This window comes from Elaeis guineensis, chromosome 11 (genome assembly GCF_000442705.2).
Source record: "Elaeis guineensis isolate ETL-2024a chromosome 11, EG11, whole genome shotgun sequence".
Lineage (NCBI taxonomy): Eukaryota > Viridiplantae > Streptophyta > Magnoliopsida > Arecales > Arecaceae > Elaeis > Elaeis guineensis.
Genome location: NC_026003.2, coordinates 12,443,075 through 12,467,523, shown reverse-complemented (window position 1 = coordinate 12,467,523; position 24,449 = coordinate 12,443,075). Strand labels below are relative to the sequence as shown.

The window sequence follows — 24,449 nt, the reverse complement described above, 5'->3', positions numbered from 1 at the left end:
ATAGGTTCGGGTAGAAAATAGCACTACCCATACCCTATCTATATCCGTACTATAGTTTTCGGGTTTTACCCAAATCCGAACCCAAACCCAGTCAAACCTTATTTTTTGGATTTGACCGGGTTCGGGTAAGATGTATACCCATCGAGTCGGATTAATTTTGCCATCCCTACCTAGATTAGATCAAATTTCAAGGGATTCTGAGAGATATTGGAGCAGTTACTTATCTTCATACAAAATATTATTGGCACTTCTATACAATTCTGTGGAGTCAAATGGTATGGACTTGCTAGCTCAAGAGATCCCTTAAAATAGAGATGGGGTGGCATTTGCTCCAAGGAGATGGAATCCTTGGGTTTGGCTCGTAAGAAAAATATTTCTTCCTTAAGATGTTATTTTTAAAAAATTAATTTAAAAAAAATGATATCTAGAAAAAAAATTATGATATATTTGATTGGTCATGAGAAAATAATTTATTTTAGAATGACTTATATTGGTTCAAAATTTAATTTTTTTAAAAAACTATATAAAATATTTATTATATATTTAATAGATATAAAATCATATCTTTTTACTTTCAAATTTTATATAAATATAAATATAATATTTATATTAACATAAATAAATATTAATATAATATTTATATTAACATAAATAAATATTAATATAATATAATATAAAATTAAAACATGATAATTTATTATATTAGTACAATACTTGTGTATATATATATATATTAATATTATTTAATACTAATATAAATATTAATATATTAATATTAATATTAATATAATATTAATATAATATTTATTAATTACCTTAACCACAAGGAGGGAGATTTCGAAGGCACAATATTTTTTTTAAAAAAAATCTCCACTTTCCATTCCATAAAAATTTTAAAAACCCATCCTTTCTACGAGTTTTTCTTTCTTATAAAATATAAAAATTATATTTTTATAAAAAAATTATTTTTCAATCTCTCCCTTTTGAAAATCCAACCAAAGAAGAGGACATTCTTTTCTCCTTCCCAAAAATCACACTTTCCCCATCAAATTCCCGCGAACCAAACGAGGCATGAAGGAAATCAATAAACTAGGAGGTACCAGCCTTGGCTGCTGCCCTACTTTAAAAAAAAATTGGAATTGTGAATATACAATCGTATGTTCATAAATAATAAAAATGAACAGGGATGGGCAAAGATAGAAAATCAGAATCATGAATCGAGAGCCACAGAAAGGGGATGTACAGTTGGTACCATCCCATTCCGACACAAATGCCACACCAACAATGATGACACAGAAACAGCATAGAATAGAGATAGTATCAAGAATGCCAATTGGTACCAATCGATCCACCAAGACTTGTATGACTGATACGAAACATATCTAAATTGGGACAGCAATTCTCATTTTATTTTTTTTGGTAAGATTTTTTTTTTTTAAAGTAGAGGAACAGAATAAGCCACTCATTCCAATCGATTCTGATCAGTATGAGTCGATATGATACTAATTTGGTCGAGCCATCTCGGTAGGTAAGGTCAATTTTATTTTTTTTTTAAAAAGTGGAGGGCTCACTGGTTGACACTGTGTGACATGTGAAAAATAACATGATTGGTTAGTAAACCTGATACAAAAATCATACTAAAAATGGCATAATCCAACTAAAAAATAAAAAATAAAAAAACGCCAAAATTATTCAATCACAGAAATATGAAAAATCTGGCAAAATAAATACTGACTCTAATGAAAGATCCATAGAAAACCTCTGAATCCTCTGGACTCTGATGAAAAATATTAAGTAATCAAAGTTCTTAGATGCAAGTCTCTGGACTTTGAATCCATCTATCCAAATAGTTATAAGTTTAACCACCAATGGGGAGAGTAGGAAAGAAAACTAATTGTTTGTGGTAGAGAGAACTCACTCTCACAACTGATTTTGCTATAAAAAAATAAATGATAATCAGATAAATACAATAGCAATCAAATGGTTTATAATTCAATTCGTTTCCACATTACACACAGAAAAAAAAAAAAAGATTGATTTAATATCAATATCGCATATCAAGACCTCAGAAAATTAAACAATGAAAAAAGAAAAAACTTCAAATTTGCACACTGCTATAATGCCGGAACATATCACCATCCTGAGATTCAGTAAAGGTACAGGTCAGTACTGCACCATTCCTAGGAAAAACAGGTACCACACTCGATACTGGTATCTCAATGCTTTCTCGAAACAATGATTTCAAAATCGATCAAGTATCAAACTGAAAATTGTATATGCAAGCTTTTAAGCATACATATCTTAGTTGCAACTAATATGTTATAATTAGCACGTAAACTGCAAAAAAAAACCTATTCTACTACATGTATATACATGCATATAAAAGAAAAAAGAAAACAGAAGTTATGAGCAAAGACCCTCAATATGCCAATAAAAAGTGAAATCAAATGGGCAGCTAATATTCAAACCACTAATATTCTGTAATTTGCATGAATCTCTTGTCATTACTGCTATAGCATATTCAGCTATATAATTTTTATGAAGAGCTAATTTTAAAGCTGGATATAAGAACACAAATAAAAAGAATATTGGCACCTTTCCACTTAAATGTATTTAGCGGTATACATCACCAAAACACTCTTTGTATTAGCAAAGAGACTAAAAGCAAATTATGAAAAATATAAAATGCTATTATCATCAATTTAACTTTGAATCTAGTTTAGCGAAACATGATTCCTTTTCATGATTGCAAACACAAGGCAATGTTACAGTTAAGTTACATAACATGCTGCAAATACACAGCAATGTTGCAGTTAAGTTACATAACATGCTTCTCATCAAGTGTTCTCTATCATATTAAGCATCAGTGGAATCTTCATAGACCATCTAGCTGTCAAACAAAACTAGCCAAGATGCAATGAACTTTGAGGAGTGTATTGACCTTAGTAACTGATGTCAAGCTAGGATTAGTAGCTTTAGATCTTAAAAGTCTAGTGAGTGCTCACTGCTTGACACCAAACCAATCACCTGGAGTTCCACAACATAATAAAATAATTATCACAAAAGACCAGCAGAAAGCAAAACAAAGAGATAGAAAAAACTTACCTGTGAAGAAGTATGTGCAGATAGTAACTGTAAACCTGCTGATCATTTAATGAATATCTCAGCAGAGGTAGCCTCAAGCACGTGACTTTGACAATGGATGCCCCTTCAGTAACTTGATAAGTTCATAAGTTCTTAAATCTCGGCCAGAGTGAAGACAAAGATCGAGTGGTGTTAACCCATCCTGAAAAGAATGTCAATAATGAGGAACACAAATAAGGACAGGTTTCAAATTACAAATTCATGTTGAGTTAATATCAAGGCAACATCTAAAAAGCATAAAAAAATCAACCAAGGTTTGCCATTCAGGCATACCACACTGCACTGGTACCAAACCAAGACTAGATGCAGGAGGTGTATTGAGTCTTGGTACACTGAACCGACCCCATACATGAGCATACCAACACTATACCAGCAAGTTACCAATACGAGGTTTGATGCCAAGACAGGAAACATTGCAAGCAACCAAATGTGAAGTGCTCAAATAACTAAATTAGCACATAAGTAGCATTTTAGGCATATGTTAGTCTGTGTGAAATCTAGATATAATGTATGAGATGGTTTCTTTCCAATAATATATATGCTCCTTTCTTTATTAGAAGCAGACCCATGGTCACTTAGTCCATCCACGGAATAACTCAGAGAGAGAGAGAGAGAGAGAGAGAGGGGCTCACTAGAATAGGAATATGCCTCAATAAGGGCTAAACCAAAGAAGAGCAGAGCCAGAGGCCCCATAGTTAACAATAAAAAATGTGCTACAGGTAACTCGTAACTTAAGACCACAAAACAATCTTCCTCCTTATAACAGAGACTAGCCCCCTCATGGTGATGATCTTTCAAGTACCATCTTGATGAAAATATTTCAAGTGCCAAGCCAGTAAACCTGGGCTTGGAAGTTTATTCGCAAAGTCATAAAGACAATGAAGGAAGACTATGTTTGTTGAGATGTTTGTAGTGGGATAGAAGGAAATGATCCCATGTATCTCCCATTCATCAAGGCAACACAGAATTCTGCATCACTATTTTCAGAGTCATCATGTCTAAAGCACAAAGTAACATTCAGCTCTATCTATTATATCAACACATATTATATCCATCCATGTATTAGTTAAACAATTTTCTCTCTCTGTACGCATTACACTCTCTCCATTAACCATGAGGCATATATTCCTCGTTAGCTAGAGGATCACATTCCAACAAATCAAACAAGCCACATGTGGCACATGTTCAGGAGAAATATGAACCATAAGAAAGCAAGCAATGATATGAAAGAGAATAAGATTCATAAAATGACAAGACAATAGCGGAATGGCATGAATGAAGTATGCACCTCTCCCTCATGCCCCCACTTGCAGGGGAAAAAAAGACAGAAAGAAAGATTAGATGGTATTTTGAATGAGCATATGACAAGCACAGGCCTAGCACCTAGCCTCCAGTGAGTTCAGGCCAGAAGAGGCACTCAAAAAGAACAAGAGCGCACCACATTGAGGCTTCAAGTCGCACACTTTTGAGACCTCTATGCATATGGAGTTTTCAAGGGCTGGAGCTTTCTTAGAATTGTTGAAGTCAATAAAGAACAAAAATAGAAAAAACAAAGGAAATAGACACAACAAAATTTCCAAATTATGATCTGATATCTGACGAGAATAATAATCTACACATTGATATGGAAATGATAGTAGTCAACTTTTCAAATAGCATAGTTCACGTCATTTCATGATGCTTCATGAAATTTAGGCATGGAGTATAAGATGTTGCTTAGTTGCCCATTAAGGTTCACCATCTCAATACCAGACTCCATGTTGGTACCATCCTATTACAATGTTGATATGAAATTCGGTACAGTACGAGATGAGGTTCTACATCCACAAGAAGTTAAATTTCATTGAAGACAGATAATATCCACAGGTAAAACTCAAGAAATGCACTACATGCATCCTTTAGAGGAAACATAACATAAAAAGCCATCAGTTGATGGATTACTCGATTTTTTAGAGACTTGTCAGCTCCTTTTATCAACAAAAGCCTTACAATATCTGTTCTGCGTGTTTGGACGGCAAGATGCAATGGAGTCCATCCATCCTGCATAGAAAATTCAATGTATTTCATTAGAAAGTGGGAGCAGCGAGAGAGAGAGAGAGAGAGAGAGAGAGAGAATATAACTCAATTATGAAATTTACAAGCATACATAATCAGAAAGGTTTATGTCAACATTGTACAACAAAAGAATCTTTATAGTCTGACTTGCTGCGGTTTGGACTGCATAATGGATCAAGGTAGCTCCATCCTGTTGAAAGAAAGACAACAATAATTCCATTCAACATGAGATATGATTTACAAAAAATCAACATATATGCAATCATTTGTAGGGCTGCAAGTGGATTGAATTTATCCAATGTCCAATCTGAGGCGAATCCAAAAGCAACCCGGCCAAATCCGAATTGAAGTTATTTGGATCAAGCTGGGATTAAAAAATATGACCAGTTTGGAACAAGGAGTGGATTTGGATAAGCACGTACATGGATCTGAACATGAACAGACCTGAGTTTAGTACACTATATATTTACATGTTGTTATCAGACAGATCTTATGTGGAATAGGATTTTGATAGCACTTACATGTTGCTCATTGAAATTTTATTTCATAATAGGCTTATGATATAATTAAATAATGATATTATACATCTGTTATGGCTTGTGTTTGGGTTATTTTTTACTAGATTTGACCCAAAATCCCCAATGAATCCAATAAATCATAAACCCAATATGGTCCAACCCAAATGGAAATAGATTGGTCTTGGTTTAATTTTTTGGCTCTATTCAAACATAGACTCGATTTGGCTTGTGGAAATCCAGATCCATCCAGCCCCACATACAGCCTAATCATGGGCAATTAAGAACTGCAATAAACAATTTAACATCAAGGAAGATAATACCTGAAAAGACCATTTTTGTATAAAGAATTTTCTTATGAATAAGAATCTTTCTTAAGTTTATTGCAAGAAGATCATATTCATAATATGGTTAGATTTGAAGTATTGCAATTGGGAATGGTTAACCACGCCACTAGTGGCAAGTGCAATATGCACATGATTGGTGATCATGGGGCCCATGGGTGTGATTTGCATCCTTCATGTATCACACAAATGAGAGCGATACATGGGGCTGCTTAAATCATGCATATGTGCCCTGCAATAACCATCCATGTTGCACTTGCCACGGATGTTAAGGCAGACCACTTCCTTGTAGTTCGGTCCCAGAATGCCACTTTTTTTTTTGTTTAATGGCTAACTTAATTGCAGTCATAGGATTTGGACATGCTTGTCAAAAATTAACCCAAAAGTTGAACAGGTTGCAAGGTTCGAAATAAATAGTGATTAGCCTCAAGCTTATCATGGGGACAAGCAGTCTATTCCTATTATTAAAGTTAATGGGGCTATAGTTGAATTGTGCATCACATTTGTACAACTCCAATAGTAGACTATAGGCATATTAAAAAAGCTCCCCAAGCTGATAGGCAAGGCAACCACCTGGAGGCCTATGTTGGCACTTGGCCACATATCGATAACTTTGCTTCCACTATATCTAATTTTATTGAACACTTTAACATTCAGCCATCTTTCTATATAAGTTGTATGTCAGGTATATGCCATCTTTCTACAAAAATCACTTTAAACCTACTTCAAGATCACAGACATCCATCTTGAGTCTTCTATTATCTAGGGACATTATCCCTCAAATGACCTTCTCTTAATTCTAGACCCTTTGCTCCAGAAGTGGCAAGAGGATTTAGGGCAGCGAACAAGAGAATGAAAAATCTGGATTCGGATTATTATATTTGTGACATTCTGATTATAAATGCTTTGATATTAAAACTTCATAAATTTCAAGATTTTTTAACTCCAAGCGTTTGCTTGGCTGCTTGTACATTATACCATGCCAAGAGAACCATAGCCTAGGATCATCTAGACATTTTGACAACCTTGGTACTGAATTAGCTATCCTCAAATCATTTGGTAGTTAGTTGTTACGGTTTACAAAAGGTTCACTCATGGAAGAGGAATTTCTCGAACCCCACTCCTAGACACTTCCACTAAGTCAGGGTCATGCACTGATACTTAGGAAAGACCAAGTCAGCCACTAAATCCTATTTCTGTTATTTCCAATTCTGTTATGCATTTTCAATTCCTTAGTTGTAGGAGGGTGTACCTCCACTCTTTCCATTTCCCTAAGTTTTAGGAGGTTGTTATCCTCCACTTATGTATATATATGCAATTGTTATTATTCAATAAAGGGAGCAGAATTTCACACAAGTCGAGTACTTTTTTATTCAGAGATTTTTGAGTTCTCTCTTTAATTGAGCTCAAGCAGTAACCATAGGTAAAAAAAGAAAAAATCCCAATAAACACTCACCCTTACCTCAACCACAATCTAACCCTTCCTCTTCTAGAACCACAATGTGATCCTACGCTAAGGACCATAACATTTTGGTATCAGAGCCTGGCATTATGGGAGACCAAAACCACCAGATTCAGCAACAACTAGATTGACTTCTGACCCTCTTCCAAGAAGAACGAGCAGCGAACCAAGCAAGGCAGCAAGAAACTCAGGCTCGACTTGGGGAATTATCATGTGATCTTGCAGCCACCAAACTGGAGCTCCCTTCTGCTGTCGTAGGAAGCACCAGCAAAGCCAAAAAGAGGAATTCGCACTCGGGAGGATCTGGAAAGGAACTAGTTGATAGTAGCGGCATAGTGCCAAAATTCACCAAATTTGATTTTTCTCATTTTGATGGACAGATGACCCTCTTGGATGGCTGAACCATTGTGACCAATTTTTCCACCATCAAAAAACAAATGAGGAAAAAGTTGGCATAGCTTCATTTCATTTGGATGGCAAGGCTTAGATTTGGTACATGCAATTGACAGAGGAGCATCCTGAGATGACTTAGGAATTCTTCAAATCAGTGTGATGTGCAGTTCAGCCCACCTCTGCAGATCAACAACTCAGAGAATTGGCCAGACTGAAGCAGGCCGGAATGGTGGCTGATTACCAAGACCGGTTTGAGGAGCTTCTCTCACTTGCGGGTACTCTCACCCAATCACAAAAGGTGCAGCTATACATCAGTGGGCTGAACAATGCAATTGCGGTCCAGGTCCAAGTGAATCGTCCTCTGACTCTTGCTGCTGCCATGAGTATGTCTCGCTTATTTGAACAGCAACATCCGGGCAGGCCTCCACCTGCATTGGATGATTTCCGTCGTCCTCCATTCAAAACCGCCGCCAGAACCAAAATTATTAAGAGATTGAGCCAAGCCGAGATGGAAGACAGGAGGCTCAAGGGCCTCTGTTTCAATTGCGACGAACCTTTTGTTCATCGCCATCAGTGCAAGAAGCTCTTCTTCCTTGAAGCCATTACCGAGGAAGAGCCATTGGAGTCTGAACCCGATCTTAAGAAGCAACCACCAGAAATTTCCTTACATGCAATTATGGGCATCACCACTCTTTATACCATGCGAATCAAGGGAATTTGGAATGGTAAGCCTGTTCTGATTTTAATTGATTCTGGTTCAACCCATAGTTTTGTGGACTCTGCTATTGTAGATAAGGCTGAGCACGGTTAAGAAACAAGAGAATTTGAAAGTGGTAGTAGCTAATGGCGAGAAAATCCTAAGTCCAGGCAAATACAAGGGAGCTAAGTTGGAATTAGACTCTTATTCTTTTACCACTGATTTATTTATCTTAACCTTGTGTGGGTTTGATGTGGTATTAGGAGTTACTTGGCTAAGAACCTTGGGCCCGATCCTGTGGGATTTCACAGACATGCATATGAATTTTTGCAAGGATGGAAAGTCAGTGCAGTTACAGGGACTTGAAACTCCTATGTCACCTCAACAATCTGTTTTCAATACAGCTGTAGCACTACTGGACCCTGAGACTGAATTACAATAATTACTAACAAAGTTTCCTCATGTATTTTAGGAACCCAATGGTCTTCCCCCTTGCAGGGCCTGTGATCACATAATTAATCTGGAGCCAAATAGTGGGCCTGTTGTGGTAAGGCCCTACCAATACCCACACATCCAAAAAGATGAAATTGAAAAACAATGTGCCCTCATGCTAGAACAAGGAATCATCCGACCCAGCCAATCTCCTTACTCCTCACCAGTCTTATTAGTGCCCAAGATGGATAAGACTTGGTGTTTATGCGTGGATTACAGAGTGCTGAATGCCAAGACGATCAAGGACAAATTCCCAATTCCGGTCATAGATGAGCTCTTGGAGGAATTATTTGGGGCTCCCTATTTCACAAAGCTTGATCTTCGTTCTGGCTACAACCAAATCCGAATGTATGCCAATGACATTTCCGAACCCACCATGGGCATTTCGAATTTCTGGTAATGCCTTTTGGGCTCACCAACGCCCCCTCCACTTTCCAGTCCTTAATAAATGAGGTATTTCGGCCTCACCTTCGCAAGTTTGTTTTAGTATTTTTTGATGACATCTTGGTTTATAGCCAAACTTGGATTGAGCACCAAACTCATCTACGGGTTGTGTTCAATCTGTTATCCATTCATCAGCTATTTGTGAAGAAGTCAAAATGCTCCTTTGCTCAGACACAGGTTGCCTATCTTGGCCAAGTTATTTCTTCAGCTGGGGTGGCAGCAGATGACAGCAAAATTATAGCAATGATGAATTGGCCCAAGCTGACCACCATTACTGGCCTTCGGGGTTTCTTAGGCCTCATCGGCTATTACCGCAAATTCGTTCAAGATTATGGGGTAATCGCAGCACCTTTGACGGCGATGTTATGCCGCAGCAATTTCAAATGGATAGAGGAGGCTACTGCTGCTTGTGAGCAATTAAAAAAGGCCATGCATAATACCCCTATTTTAACATTGCCTAATTTCTCACAAACTTTTGTGGTTGAATGTGATGCTTCTGATATAGGAATCGGGGCTGTCTTACAACAAAATAATAAACCAATGGCATACTTTAGCTGGGCATTGGCTGCTCATCATAAGAGCCTTCCCACTTATGAGAAAGAATTGATTGGCCTTGTCAAAGCAATTCGGCACTGGCATTCCTATCTCTGGGGTCAGAAATTTCTAGTACAGACTGATCACTACAGTCTCAAATTTTTACTCGAACAAAAATTGATCACCCCACCACAGCAGCATTGGTTGGGCAAGATACTGGGGTTCTCATTCTCAGTAGAGTACAGACCAGGCCGCCACAATGTCATTGCCGATGCCTTGTCTCGCCGCAACTCTGAGGATGCCACTCTTTAAAGGCAGAATATCCTAGCCCGTGGACCATGTACAATGGCATGTTACTCTTTAAAGGCAAAATCTATCTTCCCACCTCCTCCCCACTCAAACAAACCATCATCGCCACCATACATAACCAAACCCATGAAGGTTATCAAAAAACACTCCACAGAATCACCCAAGATTTTCACTGGAGGGACTCAAAACAAAACTATAAAATTTTGTTCGATCCTGCCTTACCTGTCAATGCCATAAAACTGAGCATCTCCAACCAGCCGGCCTACTTCTTCCTTTACCAATACCACACCACATATGGGCTGACATCTCAATTGACTTTGTGGAAGGGCTGCCGAATTCACATGGAAAAAATGTCTTGTTTGTGGTCGTGGACAGATTTTCCAAATACCGTTACCTCCTTCCTCTATCTCACCCCTATATAGCCTCAGTGGTGGCAAGAACCTTCTTTGACTCCATGTTCAAACTCCACGATTTACCAATATCCATAGTCAGTGATTGAGATTCAACGTTCACAGGTGCCTTCTGGTCTGAACTCTTCCGCCTATGTGGATCAAGCTCTGTTTTAGCTCCTCCTACCACCCACAGTCCGACGGACAAACCGAAGTGGTTAACAGGACCATTGAAATGTATCTTCGTTGCTTCACCAGTGAGAAACCAAGGCGTTGGTTGGATTGGCTCTCTTGGGGTGAATATTGCTACAATACTAGCTACCATTCCTCTCTTAAAGCCACTTCCTTCAAAGTGGTTTATGGTAGACAGCCCCCTCGCCTACTTTCCTACTATCTGGGATCATCTAAAATTGAAGCTGTGGATCAATTATTGCTATCAAGAGACGAAGTCATAGCCTCCCTTCGTAATAACTTATTGAAGGCACAGCAAAAAGATGAAGGCCAATTATGATTCTACGCACAGATTTGTTGAATTCCAAGTGGGAGAATTGGTTTTAGTCAAACTTCAGCCCTACCGCCAAACATCTGTGGCAAAAAGGGCTTCTCAAAAACTGTCAGCCCGTTTTTATGGCCTTTTTAAAATCTTGGAAAGAATAGGTCCCATAGCCTACAGGCTAGACCTTCTCGCTGAGTCCAACATACACCCAATTTTTCACGTGGTCAGCCTCAAGGCTTACCATGCAGACCAAGCTGCCAACATCTCCTCACAACTTCCATCCACTGTCCCAGAAGTTCCTAATCCTAAGCCACTAGCCATTCTGGACCACTGATCTCGAAAGGGTGAAACTGAATTACTTGTCCACTGGGAGCACACTTCACCCACAGATGCATCTTGGGAACCTTTGTCAGCCTTCACACAACAACATCCAAATTTTGTGCTTGAGGACAAGCGCGTTGAGGAGGCGGAGAGAAATGTTACGGTTTACAAAAGGTTCACTCATGGAAAAGGAATTTCTTGAACCTCACTCCTAGACACTTCCACTAAGTCAGGGTCATGCACTGATAATTAGGAAAGACCAAGTCAGCCACTAAATCCTATTTCTGTTATTTCCAATTCTGTTATGCATTTTCAATTCCTTAGTTGTAGGAGGGTGTACCTCCACTCTTTCCATTTCCCTAAGTTTTAGGAGGTTGTTATCCTCCACTTATGTATATATATGCAGTTGTTATTATTCAATAAAGGGAGCAAAATTTCACACAAGTTGAGTACTTTCTTACTCAGAGATTTTTGAGTTCTCTCTTTAATTGAGCTCAAGCAGTAACCATAGGTAGAAAAAAAAAAAATCCCAATAAACACTCACCCTTACCTCAACCACAGCCTAACCCTTCCTCTTCTAGAACCATAATGCAATCCTATGCCAAGGACCATAACATTAGTGCTCATGCTCATTCATATATGTGCCTCTCATTGAGTGGTCAACAACTGTGTCTACACCTCATGAACCATATTCTTAGCATGATGCATCAAAATTCAATATGCACATTTCACAAATAGTCCTTAAACTTAGGGGCATGATTCATTTGAGAAGTACTTGCAGTTTATCATAAGAACATATTAGGTAACTGATTTGGACTATTAGTTGGAGTGGTATCATACTCCATGCGATCCATCAATATATGTGAGTTTTCACGAGATAAAATTGATCACATAAAAAAAGTTGCAATGAGGTGATTTGTAGTGCTTTAACATGGTTTCCATGAAATACAGTGTCAATAATTTTGGAAATTGGTCATAACATGGACTAATCAAAAAGGGCGAAAGCATCTTGGGTCAGGTCTAGGTCTGGCATGATCCATGCCCAAAGCTATCCAAATTTAAGGTCAAAACTTCTGGCCAGAAATGACCCAATCTTTTTTAGGATTAAGTTGGGTCAGGTACAATTTAATTATTCATGACCCAATCAGCTCTCTCAGGGTAGGTCTTTCCCTTGACAATCTATGTCGGTGCCACAAAACTCAGGGTTGGATCATGTCAAGCTAGTTCTGGTCATGATTTATGGTTATGGTTATGGATTTTACAATAAACAAAGATGTAACTTGCCAACAGCTTTGAGATTCTCAGACAAATTTAATCCCAAAAAATTGATGAAATTCAAACATGAAGAATGGTAGTATACTCGACTAATGCATCATTATGTGGATAAATACCTTTGACACAGAATCCAGAATGTAAATGCAGCTAATCAGCACAAGATGATATCTGATAACCATTGCTCACCCAGGAAAAAGTCTCATAAACTGTCACAATTATGAGCAGTATCATAAATTGATAATTTCACTTACTCTATCACGGACAAAAGGATTTGCTGAATTTCTAAGGAGGTAGTTGAAAATTGCTTGCTTCTTACAAAGAATTGCTCTATGAATTGCAGATAAACCATCCTGGACAACACTGATATATTGATAAAATATTTCACAAATACATTTAAGCAAATAGATACGAGTATTTCAAAGCTATTTCTCTTAAAAATTTTCTTAACAGATTGGCAAGTCAAATAAACAATACAATGGAGGAAAAATGTTTTAGTGGGTGCAACACCAACATACCTTATTGATGGCATTAATATCAACATTGTGTTTAAGTAATGCATCCAAAAGATAAAACTCTCCTGATGCAGCAAGAGTATGTAGAGGCAGCCACTTGCTCTGAAACAAAAAGTATGTAGTCTGAATTAATATTTCCCAAAGAACGCACTAGAAAACTGAGAAAACATTAGGCCAAACATTACAACAAAGGCCTATATGTGGTTCTTTCTTGCCTAATACAAATGACTACAATGTTAAAATCAGTAAGATCAGAGAAAGAATGAAAAAAGATACTCAATTTTTAGTAAAATTCACAAGAGTCAGCAATAGTCAGAGTAGTTACTGAAGTAGCTTCTGCCAAAGTAGGCATGCGTTTGTTCAAAGAACTTTTTCATCCTTTGTGAACAGCTTACGACGACCTATCCATCCAAGGGTAAAAATTAGTTTGTTGATGCTGCTTCTCCATGAAAGCAATAATGGAAATAAGATGGACTAATACCTGCTATGTAGCACTTTAAAGTCAAAAACCCCTTTAAAAGGATAGTAAGTCACTTGTGAAACCAATACTAAACTCTGATGAGTAAAAGTTGCTTCTTGAAATTTGAAATATAGCTAAAACTAAGAACAAATCTTAAATAATTCAGAGTATAATGTCATGAAATTAAAGAAGTGGCTGCTGCAGTCATCTAAGTTCAAATATGTAAAACACTTTAACCATTTCATTGATTGCCCCAGAAGAACTAATAAAAAATGGAGGAATCTCATATTAAGCTGGTCTAGAGAAAACAATTCTTTGTCCAATACTGCAATTTAACATTACAATACCACATTCCCTGGGTTAGAGAAAACATTGGATTATTTACTACTACCACACATAAGCCCACATATGGAACTTTGCTTTGCAGGCCTTGCAACATCAGGAAGCCATAAGGATGACTCTTTCTCTTTATGTCTTCCTCATGCAAGATTTAATTGATGAAAAATATCATAGATGCAAATCACTTTTAAGATTTCGATTTTCGGAGTTTCTCTCTCATCTTCTAATCACTAAAAAAATACTTATTTTAGGTCCTTGCTGCAGAAAATTGAAATTGTCAGATTGATTATCTAATGTTGATTCATACCCATTTCTCTTCACTCAAAGTCTCAAAGGGAACTGTGCTACCCTTTTTCCATCACCAAGAATCAGTCATCTTTCTCATCATTGCCTTAGTCTAGAAGATTCAAAGTTTTAAACATGAAATTATTAGCTAGAAGAAAATTTTCCATGAGCTCAGATCTCCCCATTAATTTACAATATAAGAAAATAAAAATTGATTTTACCAACAACATACCCAAAATAAAAATTGCTCTTTCTAAAAACATACCCAAAATAATACTTGCTTTTTCACACACCATACTATTTATCACAACATGTAGTTAAGATAACTCCAGATTTGTCCTTTAAAAGATATGTGTGCTAGCCTCTCTACCTGTTTGGTTCCACACCCAAGGATCTACCAGGTTCAATTCCTTTAAACAATCATATTCAGTTTATTTCTGTACATCAATCCTTAAATCATATTACTCTAGCCAATCCCATCTAAAACCTCAATATCCCAAGAAATGATTTTCATAGTTATTCTTCCTCATATCTCATGATTGTCAATTGAATTTCTCAGACTGTTGAAATCTAAATTCTTAAGTTTCTTGGTTTAAATTTGGGGAATGCCTAAATGCATGTGTTTTTTTATCTATTTTATAGTTCCCTGCATCCTAATTTCTGAAGAAATTCTCTAACCCACAAAAAAGCCCTCAAATGAGGAAAAAAAAAATCATTTTCTCCATATCCATAAATTCCCATTGAAAAATATACAAGACTGGATCCTCCATCACAATCTATGAGAATACTCCGTGAAAATTTCTTGTTATATAACTTATCTATTGCCAAATATACAAATCAAACCCCCTCCATTTCAATTTTCACTTATGCCATAAGTCAAAGCCCTTTTACTTCTGCAAATACCCCTTGTGTCCCAACATCATGACATTATGTAACAATAAACAACCCCACTGCCCCCAACCAAAAAAGCAATAGTAGTCTTCATCATGAATCTAACTGTAGCACCATCTACTTCCTAGGACAACCTTCCCCACCATCACCCTGGTCCTCCACTTGATAATATGATCTCCAGCCCCAAAACAAAAGACCATCTCAAACAACAGCATGCAAGAGGGAGTAGACCAAGAAAAGCACAAAACAAAATTCAGGTTGGGAAGAAGTAGAAAAGGGAAAAGATAATTTTGAGTGATCTTTAACTTAAAAAGATTTAATCCTAATAAAATTTAAACTAAACACCATATAAAGATGGTTAAAGAAAGTAACAAAACCATAATATTATGGACAAAAAGACTGATATGATCAATTACCTCAAACCATCATCTTTACTGGTTAAGGAGCTCTTGCATATTTGCAGGAGAAGCACTCCCATTAGCATAATATCTCAGAAGGAGAGTGAGAAGATCCATTACAACATATAAAGTAACGGTTCGTGCAGCGAATTACCATGAAGTTTGGCAACTGGCTAAAGCTGGTGCTATAAAATTTGTGAATCAAAAAGCAGGAAAGTTGGATGCGGAACTGTATATGCTTTCTAAGAAAGTGAAACTTCTAACATACATAACTAAAGAAACTAGAGATGAAACTTTCTTTAAAACCAAACTTTCCTTATAAGTAAAGAATTTATAATTAGGTAGCAAAAGGCCATCTCTACTTCTCTGGTACACACTTCCAATGAAATCAGGATTGAAAAAACAGAGTGAGAACTTTGATATTCCAAGCAGAGCTGTGAAAAATTGCAAAATGAACCATGTTAAGGGGGACTCAAGGGTAGCCAAAATTTAACTGTGAAAATTTTAATTCAACCAAAGCTTCACCTAATCAAATGAAGACCAACTTGAGCCCAACATTTTTCTACATCTCAGTCCAAAAAAGACTAGGACACTCCAACCTCCAAGAATGTGTGTGTGTGTGTGTGTGTGTGTGTGTGTGTGAGAGAGAGAGAGAGAGAGAGAGAGAGAGAGCACTCACCTAATGTTATTGTTGCAATCTTCCACTGTACATTGCTCTTGCAATTGCACCCTTCATTGCAGTATATATACATATAGTGTTTCCACTGTGAAGTAAAATGACTATCACCTATTGTTGACATCGTCACTTCCTACCACCTCCAATTGTCACAACCAACTTCGCCATTGCCACATGGCCTACCTCTCATTGTCCAATGCCGTCAATTTTCAACCCTCTGTGACTACCACAATTGATTCTTATTGTTAAAGTAGTCCTGCAGGCCCTTTTTTTCGTACCAACCCGAATTGCCTGGTTCAGGGCATATCGAACTATTTTGATGCAAAACCAGGACAATATAGCCATATAGGTCGGAACATGCCCCGAACGGGCCGAAATTGAACTGAACCGAGCAGAACCATCTGATTCCACTTGGTTCAGGATGGTTTGTGCGGTTTGCTGTCCATCCTATCCCAATAATAAGGGGGGGAGGTGTGGAGGCCTCCTATGCCTTCTCAGCCCTCCCAACTTACTCTTTTTATTTTCATCAGAAAATGCCTAGAGAAGGAGAGGCATTGATCCGTACAAACTCCATGTCTGTGACATCCTCCCAGAGATTCGACAAAGAAAAGCTAAGAAGAGATCATCATAGTACCCGATCTAGTTGGGCAGATAGGGTCAACCAAGATGGTGGGCCCAATTGTGCCACCCCGTAGATCCAAGCAAGCAAGGGTATCCAAGGAAAGAAAGAAGTTCCTCAGATCAAAAAGAAACTGCAGTTCCATTATGGAGAGGGGATGAGGAGCCTATTCACTTTGATTTCTAGATTACTAAGCTATCAAATGACTGGTTGCCTAGATTATCTCACAACACCAGCAATCAAGGTATGCCATCTTGGTATCAAGCCTCATACCGCTGCCGCCTTGTTACTGTGTCGGTATGCGGCCGATTTGGCATATCGAGTGTTGGTATGCCCTCAATACCATGTACTAATACCAAAACAGTATGGTATGACATGCCCCATATACCTGATTCGAAAGTTCAAAAACTTACGATAGGATTTGAAAGTTCAAAAACTGATTTAGAGCCAAAAATCGAGTTTTTGAACTACAATCAGGAAATCAACTTCTCATTCTTGAGAAATTTGAATTTTTTTAATTTTTTATTGAAATAGACGAATCAATTTCACACATGACAGACCCAAGGAAGTTTTCTTTTTACCTATTCAATTCTTATTGGTCAACTATTTGCAAAAACTGATCTTCTTTGTACTTTTTGAGTGACCACAACCTTCTTGAGAGGGAAGTTGCATGGGTTAGCAAGGACTACACATTTTAGCTAATGGACCAGGGTTGCATCTCTCACACAAAAGAAGGATTCACCTTCCTTTGCATGAATCCACCATTGACTCACGCACTACCAAGATCTCAAAGGGCTTCAACCACTGCCATTCATCCGCCTGCACAGATCTCAAAGTGACCAGTGCATGATCCAACAGTAGATTCATGCAAAGGAAGGTGAATCCTTCGTTTGTGCAAAAGATACTACCCCAATCCCTAGCTAAGAGAGGTTCATCACCTAGTATGCCCATTAATCCTTTATGTTCAGCACCACAAGCTTCCTGCATCTCCTCAGTTATCATGGAGCAAGTCATTCAAAACCTTGCCCTTCTCCAATATGGACCTCTTCCCAGGCCATGTCCCCTCACAGGTTTTCCACAGGACCCAGGTTATCTGTATCCCATGAGGAACTAGTATTGGAAAAGAATCCTAACCGAAGGAATTACTCAATTTTCATTTATCGCTCAAATGTTTCATGATCTCCATACAACAAAAACTCTTGCACAGCTCTGCAAGGTGACCACCTCTCATTATTCTCTCTCTGATCTGCCTAAAGCACAGTAAGCCACCCAGAAATCACATGCAAATCCTCAAGTACATAGATTCAGTTCCTTTTGCCTGACTTCTTTGGTTTGCTATCATTATTTATCTTTTCACTGCTTGCAGATTTCAAGATCAAAGCTTTACAAAATTTATCAAAATGCAGAGATGCAAGAGATAATGCACTAATCCACGCACACTTGGGATTTAATGAGTTCCATTCAAACACAAGTTCAATCAGAAACTCCAGAAGATAAACTCCAGAAGAACTCACCTTGTGGCATCTTGTCATCATCAATCCCCTCGGGCACATAATCTCCACTGTTAAAGAAATCCATGATGTTCTCCAAAGTCCCTCCACCCAATTCCAATCTTGGGTTCCTTGGAGCCACTCTTCCTCCCCCCGGCTCTGGGGGCACCACCGCCTCCTTCTCCAGAGCGAACTCACGGGGATTATCAAGGACCACGGGGTTCAACTGGGACAGCTTCATCTCTCTGTATGCATTGTACTCCTCTATGTCTGGCAAAGGGGGCGGCTTCCTCCTCTCCAACCGGCTCCCAAATTTCAATTGATGAGAAATCTTGCGCTTCTCCTTCTTGGTCAAATTGATCTCCTCCACCGCCTCTTTCCACTTCTCTGGAACTAAATTCTCATGTTCCAGCGCTGAAGCTGCCTTCGCGGCTGCAGGCTTCCTTCTCCGAGGCCTCTCCACCTCACGGCCGGGGTCGGGTGTTGGAGAAGGGTCACCGTCCTCGAAGGCTCCTTCTTCGAAGACGAGGCAGTCTCCGACGATGAGCTCGTCGTCTTCGTCATCGTCGCCGCCTCCAAGGGTTGGGATCTCTCGGGCTTCTTGATCAGGGTTTCGGAAGGGGTTAGGGGGGAAGGAATAGGGGAAGGAGGTGGGGTTGGCGGCGAGGGGAGTGAAGGAACGAGGGAAGAAGGGTTTGGTGAATGGAGAGGGCGCAGGGTGTCGTTTAGATTGGAAACGGGAGAGGGAGGCGGGAAGGGAGGGGAGTTGGAGGGGCGATTTGAGAGGGAGGAGGAGGGAGGAAGGCGGTGGCATTTCGTCCCCCACGATAGATGGTCGGGCGGATTTGGTTCGGTTTCTTCCAGGGGTCCAAAATAGCCGTTAGAGAGGAGAAATATCGAGCCGCCAATCACAACCACTCATTTTTATATTTATCATTGCAAACACAGCATATAGGACATAATTTTTTTTAATTTTTACTAGTAAGAGATTTTGCATTATATTAATTATTCATCATAATCATCCATAAACTACTCAAAAAAAAAAATCATAATCATCCATAATATATTTTGAAGGATGAGATCGGGTTGTATATTTTATGTGAAAAACTTATTGATCTTTTTTTCACGACATTAATCATCGGATCGTGTATTACATAGTTTTTAAAGAACTTTAATCTCTTTCTTTGATTCATCTATATAAATTTTAAAATAATTATTATATAATCTAATGATTAACATCGTGAAAGAGGATGAATCATTGTTTCATGCAAAAGATACAACTTCGACTCTTGAAAGGTATGAATCGTATGAAAATATGATACTTGTTGCGGCCAATCGCCTCGTCGCCCGATCGCCGGGAAGCGTGCACCTGCAAAAGGAAGTCCGCACTGACCGGAGGCGGCTCCGCGGGACCCTCCGACGGTCAAGTCAGAGAGGTGACTGGGCAACAGTGAAATGTGGACAGAGAGCTCAATCGAGAGAGGGAGAGAGAAAGAGGGGCGAGCCTGCGTTTGCGGGAGAGACGGAGCGGATCGATCCCTTGCACTGTTGCCTTCCCCGGTATATATAGTGGAGTAGGTATGGCGCCGTCATTAATGGCGCGGACAAGTGAGGAACTGTCAACTCACTATGGGCTGTCAGAGCCGCCGTGAAAACGTCATGTCGCCGTGCAGCCGTCTAATCACCAGGGTTGACCCGGCTCTCGGCGGGACAATGCCCCTAGGTAACTGTGCCGCATGTCCGTGTCAGAGCTGACAACGTCTGGCGGCTGTACGGCGGTTGGAGGAGCCGACCGACCCAAAGTCGGTAGCCAGATAAGTGGTGTCGGGCCCCTCCATTGGTCGGCGAGCATCATGTAAGTCGGCCATTGAACCTTGGGGTTCGGCTGGTCGGGATGGTCACGCCCGACATACCCCCAGTCGGCGACGGGCCGTTGGACGGCTGGCGGTTAGCCGCTGATGGTTCCCGTCAGTCGGTCGCCCCGACCGATGGTCGGTCGGCCTATCGGCTAGTCGGAGTCGTCCGACGGAGGCGGTCGGGTCGTCACCGGTCGGGCGGTCGGGCCCTCCGGCAGTCGGGCCCTCCGGGCCGTCGGTCGGGCGGTCGGGCCCTCCGGCGTCGGGCCCTCCGGCAGTCGGTCGGCGGGTTTCCCCAACAGTTGCCCCCCTCCACTCCCAAGTCGGGTGGTGGGCAGGACGATGCTTCCATTCGGGCAGCAATCCCGGACGACTGGGAGTGGATTTGTCGCACGTGTAGATCCGACCGTACTGTCGGATGATCCGATGTCAGACGCCCCATGAATGCCCAGCGATCCGGACGTCCAGTCGATGTCAGAGGTCACATCGGCGTCAGATGTCAGACGCCACGTCTTGTCGTCGTCAGTCGTTACGTCGGTGTCAGAAGATCGGGCGCCGGACGACACGGCGTCAGTCGATCGATATCCGGCGCCGATCCGGAAGAGAGGGCCACCGTCAGGCGTCCCATCGGGAACGCGAACCGGTGCGGGTGCGTGAATGCAGGGCCGCGCACCGCGTGCCGCGTGTCCAGGTGGTTGGGCGGCGCCCCCTCCGGCACTTAATGCGGCGGTGCGGCCGTCCCGGGCGGGGCGCGCCGAATCTTCCGCCAACCGGTGGGCGCCACGCGTCGCGCATCCGTAGGTCTTCGGTCGGCGGGAAGGATCTCGGCCGTCGGTCGGCCCTATATATATAGGACCTCCCGGACCCTGACCCACGTTTGCAACATTTCGCTGGGGAAACTCTGTCCGGGCGATTTCTCAGTCGTCGCGGGCAGAGCTCTTCTTCGCCTGCAGAGGGTCCATTCGGTTCGTGGTCCCCCTTTTCCTTCTTCCGTCCTTTCTTCTCTTTCTCCTCTTTCGGTCCCTGCATAATGACCAGGAAACCGACTCAGGGAGCTCGGTCGGGGAACCCGACCGACGACTCCCGATCGACTCCGAAAGATGAGGTCTCCTCGCTTTCGGGGCCGAACGTCGATCAGCTTCGGGAGCACTATCGCATCCCGGAGCAGTTTCGGCTCTCCGCTCCAGGGGCCGGCGGTCGTGTCAGCAACCCTCCGCCTGGCGATCTGGCGCTGTACGTTGAAGACCTTCGCGCGGGTCTTCGACTTCCGATTCCGGAGTTCGTCCGGAATCTGCTTGATTACTACGAACTCTGTCCGGCGCAACTGGCGCCGAACTCTGTTCGGTTAATCATTTCTTTCGCGCTGTTGTGTCAGCTCTTGCCGACCAACCCCCTGTTTCGCTCTTCCGGGCCTTCTTTGTGCTCCGACCCCACCCTAAAGCCCGAGGGTGGTGGCTCTTCAACCCCCGGAAGGGTCTTGCTTTCATAACTGGTCTTCCATCGTCCATTCATGGATGGAAGAACCAGTTTTTCTTTGTTTCCTCCTCTTCTTCCTGGGGCTTTCCTTCTCGTTGGGGTATACCCCGAACAGAGGCCAACGACAACAGTCGGGTGGATGTGGACGACCGGGAGGACTTCCACCGACTGAAGGACATGTCGGTACCGAAGCAGAGGGAGCTTGTTACCGAACAAGCTCTCTATGACGCCGGCTTGAGTCTGGTCCCCCGAATAGGTATCGCCCGATTCTCCGGCTTCTCTTTTTGTCCGTCTTTTGGTCGGCTTTTGGCCCAGCCATTAATTCTCTTGTCGGCATTGCAGGGACACCACCGAGGATGAGGCCGACTGATGCCGAGATTCGGCAGTTTGCCGCCGCGAGGAAGAGGCCAGCGTCGGGGGCCGGCCCTTCGCGCCCTTCCAAGAGACCAACCCCAGCCCCGCCGACCGTTGAAGCGTCGGCGACCGAAGAGTCGGAGCCGATTATAGCCCTCGCGGCTCCGACTGTCCAAGTCAGAGAGAGGCCGACCGAGGAAGCGGCCGAAGGAGTGTCGGCGGCTTCGCCGGTGCGGGTGGAGCCGGACGACGTTCGGGAAGCCGAACATCACCCGGAGGCGTCTGCTGGCGCAACGGGGGGCGCCGGGTCGAACTCCAGCGTCCCATCGCTGCCAGCCCCATCGGTCGGGGCAGCTGATCGGGGGAAAGCCCCGATGGAGCCCTCGGAGGAGGACAGATCGATGCCCCCCAGCGCATACTACCCCGAGGGTGCGTCGGCCTTGGCCGACCACAACCTTGCGAGGAGGTTGTGCCAGGGGATCCTCCTCCCCACCGACGTGCAGTCGTTACGGTCTCGGCAGGTGACCGAGATGTTGTCGCGGTTCTACCCGACAATGGTGGAGGTAAGCTTCGCGTCACCTTTTTCCTTAGAAGAATTTTTGCTTGCCACATAATTCTGACAAAGCTTTTTTCCTTCAGCTGATCTTCACCATGTCCGAACTGGAGGCCGGATACCGAAGGTTCGGCGACGTTCGGGCAGCCTTCAAAGAAAGGTCGGCGGCGGCCGAGGCCGAAAGGGCGAGGCTAGTCGACCAACTGCAGGAGTCGGCCGACCGGGAGGCCAAGTTGACGGACGATGTCTCCCAGCTCATGGCCGAACTAAAGTCGGCCAAGAAGGAGGCCAAGCACAAAGGTCGGGCCGTGCGTCGCCTTCGGCACGAACGGGATGGGGCCACGCTGAACTCCAAGGGGAACGCGAGCGACTTCGGGTCAGCCTGGGGAAGCTCGCTGAAGCCGAAGAGGAGCTATCCATCGCCCAGGTCGACGCCGAAATGGCTAAGGCCGAGGCGAGTCGGCGAGGGAGGAGCTAGCCCGCGCCGAGGATGAGGCACGGTCGGCGAGGGAGTCGGCCGATCATGCGGTGGAGGACTTCCGGGTCTCCGATCGGTACAAGGAGGAGATGCTCGAGTCGGGCTTCGCCTCCTACCGGGTCGGTTTCGAGGACGGTCGGGACGCCGTCCACGCCTTATACCCGGAGGTGGACGTCAGCCGCATCGTCCCGCCGCTAGCCGAGGAGGAAGGAGTCGAAGGAGAAGGAACGGAAGAGATGGCCGACCAGCCGTCGGGGGGCGTCATCGTGGTGGAGGAGGCCGTCCCGGAGCAGGTGCCGACCGAAGTTCCTTCGCCGACCGAAGCCCATCCCTCGGCGGCCGACCAAGCGTCGCTTATGGCCGAGACGCCGATCATCCCCGATCCTCCGTCGGTTGAAGAGATCGACCAGGACGGGTGATCGGCCCTGCCGACCATCTTTACTTTTTGTCTTTTGAAAATATATGTAATCGGGCTTCGACCCGACTCTGTAATTCCTTTTCATCAATGAAGGGAACTTCTTTCTTTCTCTCCTTGTTATTTGTAATGCCGGCTATAGCCGCGATGTCGAACTTTAGTCGCTAACTTAAGTAAGCCACTAACCCACATGAGTCGGTAGGACTCCGACAACTTGTATAGCCCTGAAAGTAGAATGTGTCCCGACTTTAGGTCGGCTTCGGGTAGCCGAAGTTGTCAGTCGGGTCCATCCGTTGAGTTGGGAGCCGACCGAACCTGGCAAAGGTTCGGCAGTCGGACTTCCGTAGATGCACTTAGTCGATCATCGTCCGGCGCAGTGTCGGGGGTACGATAGTAAGTCGGGTCCCCATGCTCTGCGTCGGGTTCCATGTCTTTTGACAGACGGTGGCAAGCCGAATGTCGTTCAGCCGGCCGTAGGTCGGTCGGCGAGTCGTGTGTGCGACTAAGGTCGCGTCGTGTGATAAACGGTGGTAAGCCGAATATCCCTCGACCGGCCGTAGTCTGGTCGGAAGTCGCGACAACAATCACGTGGGCTTTAAGCCTTTCTTTGGTCGGGCCCGATCGGTCTATCGGCCGATGGATCTGCCCGAAAGTTCGACCGTAGACGGGCTGTCGACTCCCGTAGGTGCATCGGTCCTGGCAAGGGGCCGATGGCTCGTCGAACGTCGAAGGAGTATTGACTCCCGTAGGTGCATCGGTCCTGGTAAGGGGCCGATG

General features: G+C 42.6%; 1 protein-coding gene across 1 annotated transcript; it reads right to left on the bottom strand.

Moving 5' to 3' along the window:
- Positions 1 to 2,718: 2,718 nt before the first annotated feature.
- Positions 2,719 to 19,405, bottom strand: LOC105061219 (ankyrin repeat domain-containing protein, chloroplastic). The gene is given in 9 exon segments (XM_073245274.1): positions 2,719 to 3,027; positions 3,106 to 3,286; positions 5,086 to 5,184; positions 5,291 to 5,389; positions 13,122 to 13,220; positions 13,386 to 13,484; positions 13,708 to 13,748; positions 13,751 to 13,783; positions 18,565 to 19,405. Coding segments are annotated over 8 exon segments (1,368 nt in total). The 5' UTR covers positions 19,355 to 19,405; the 3' UTR covers positions 2,719 to 3,027; positions 3,106 to 3,178.
- Between the last annotated feature and the right edge of the window lie 5,044 nt (positions 19,406 to 24,449).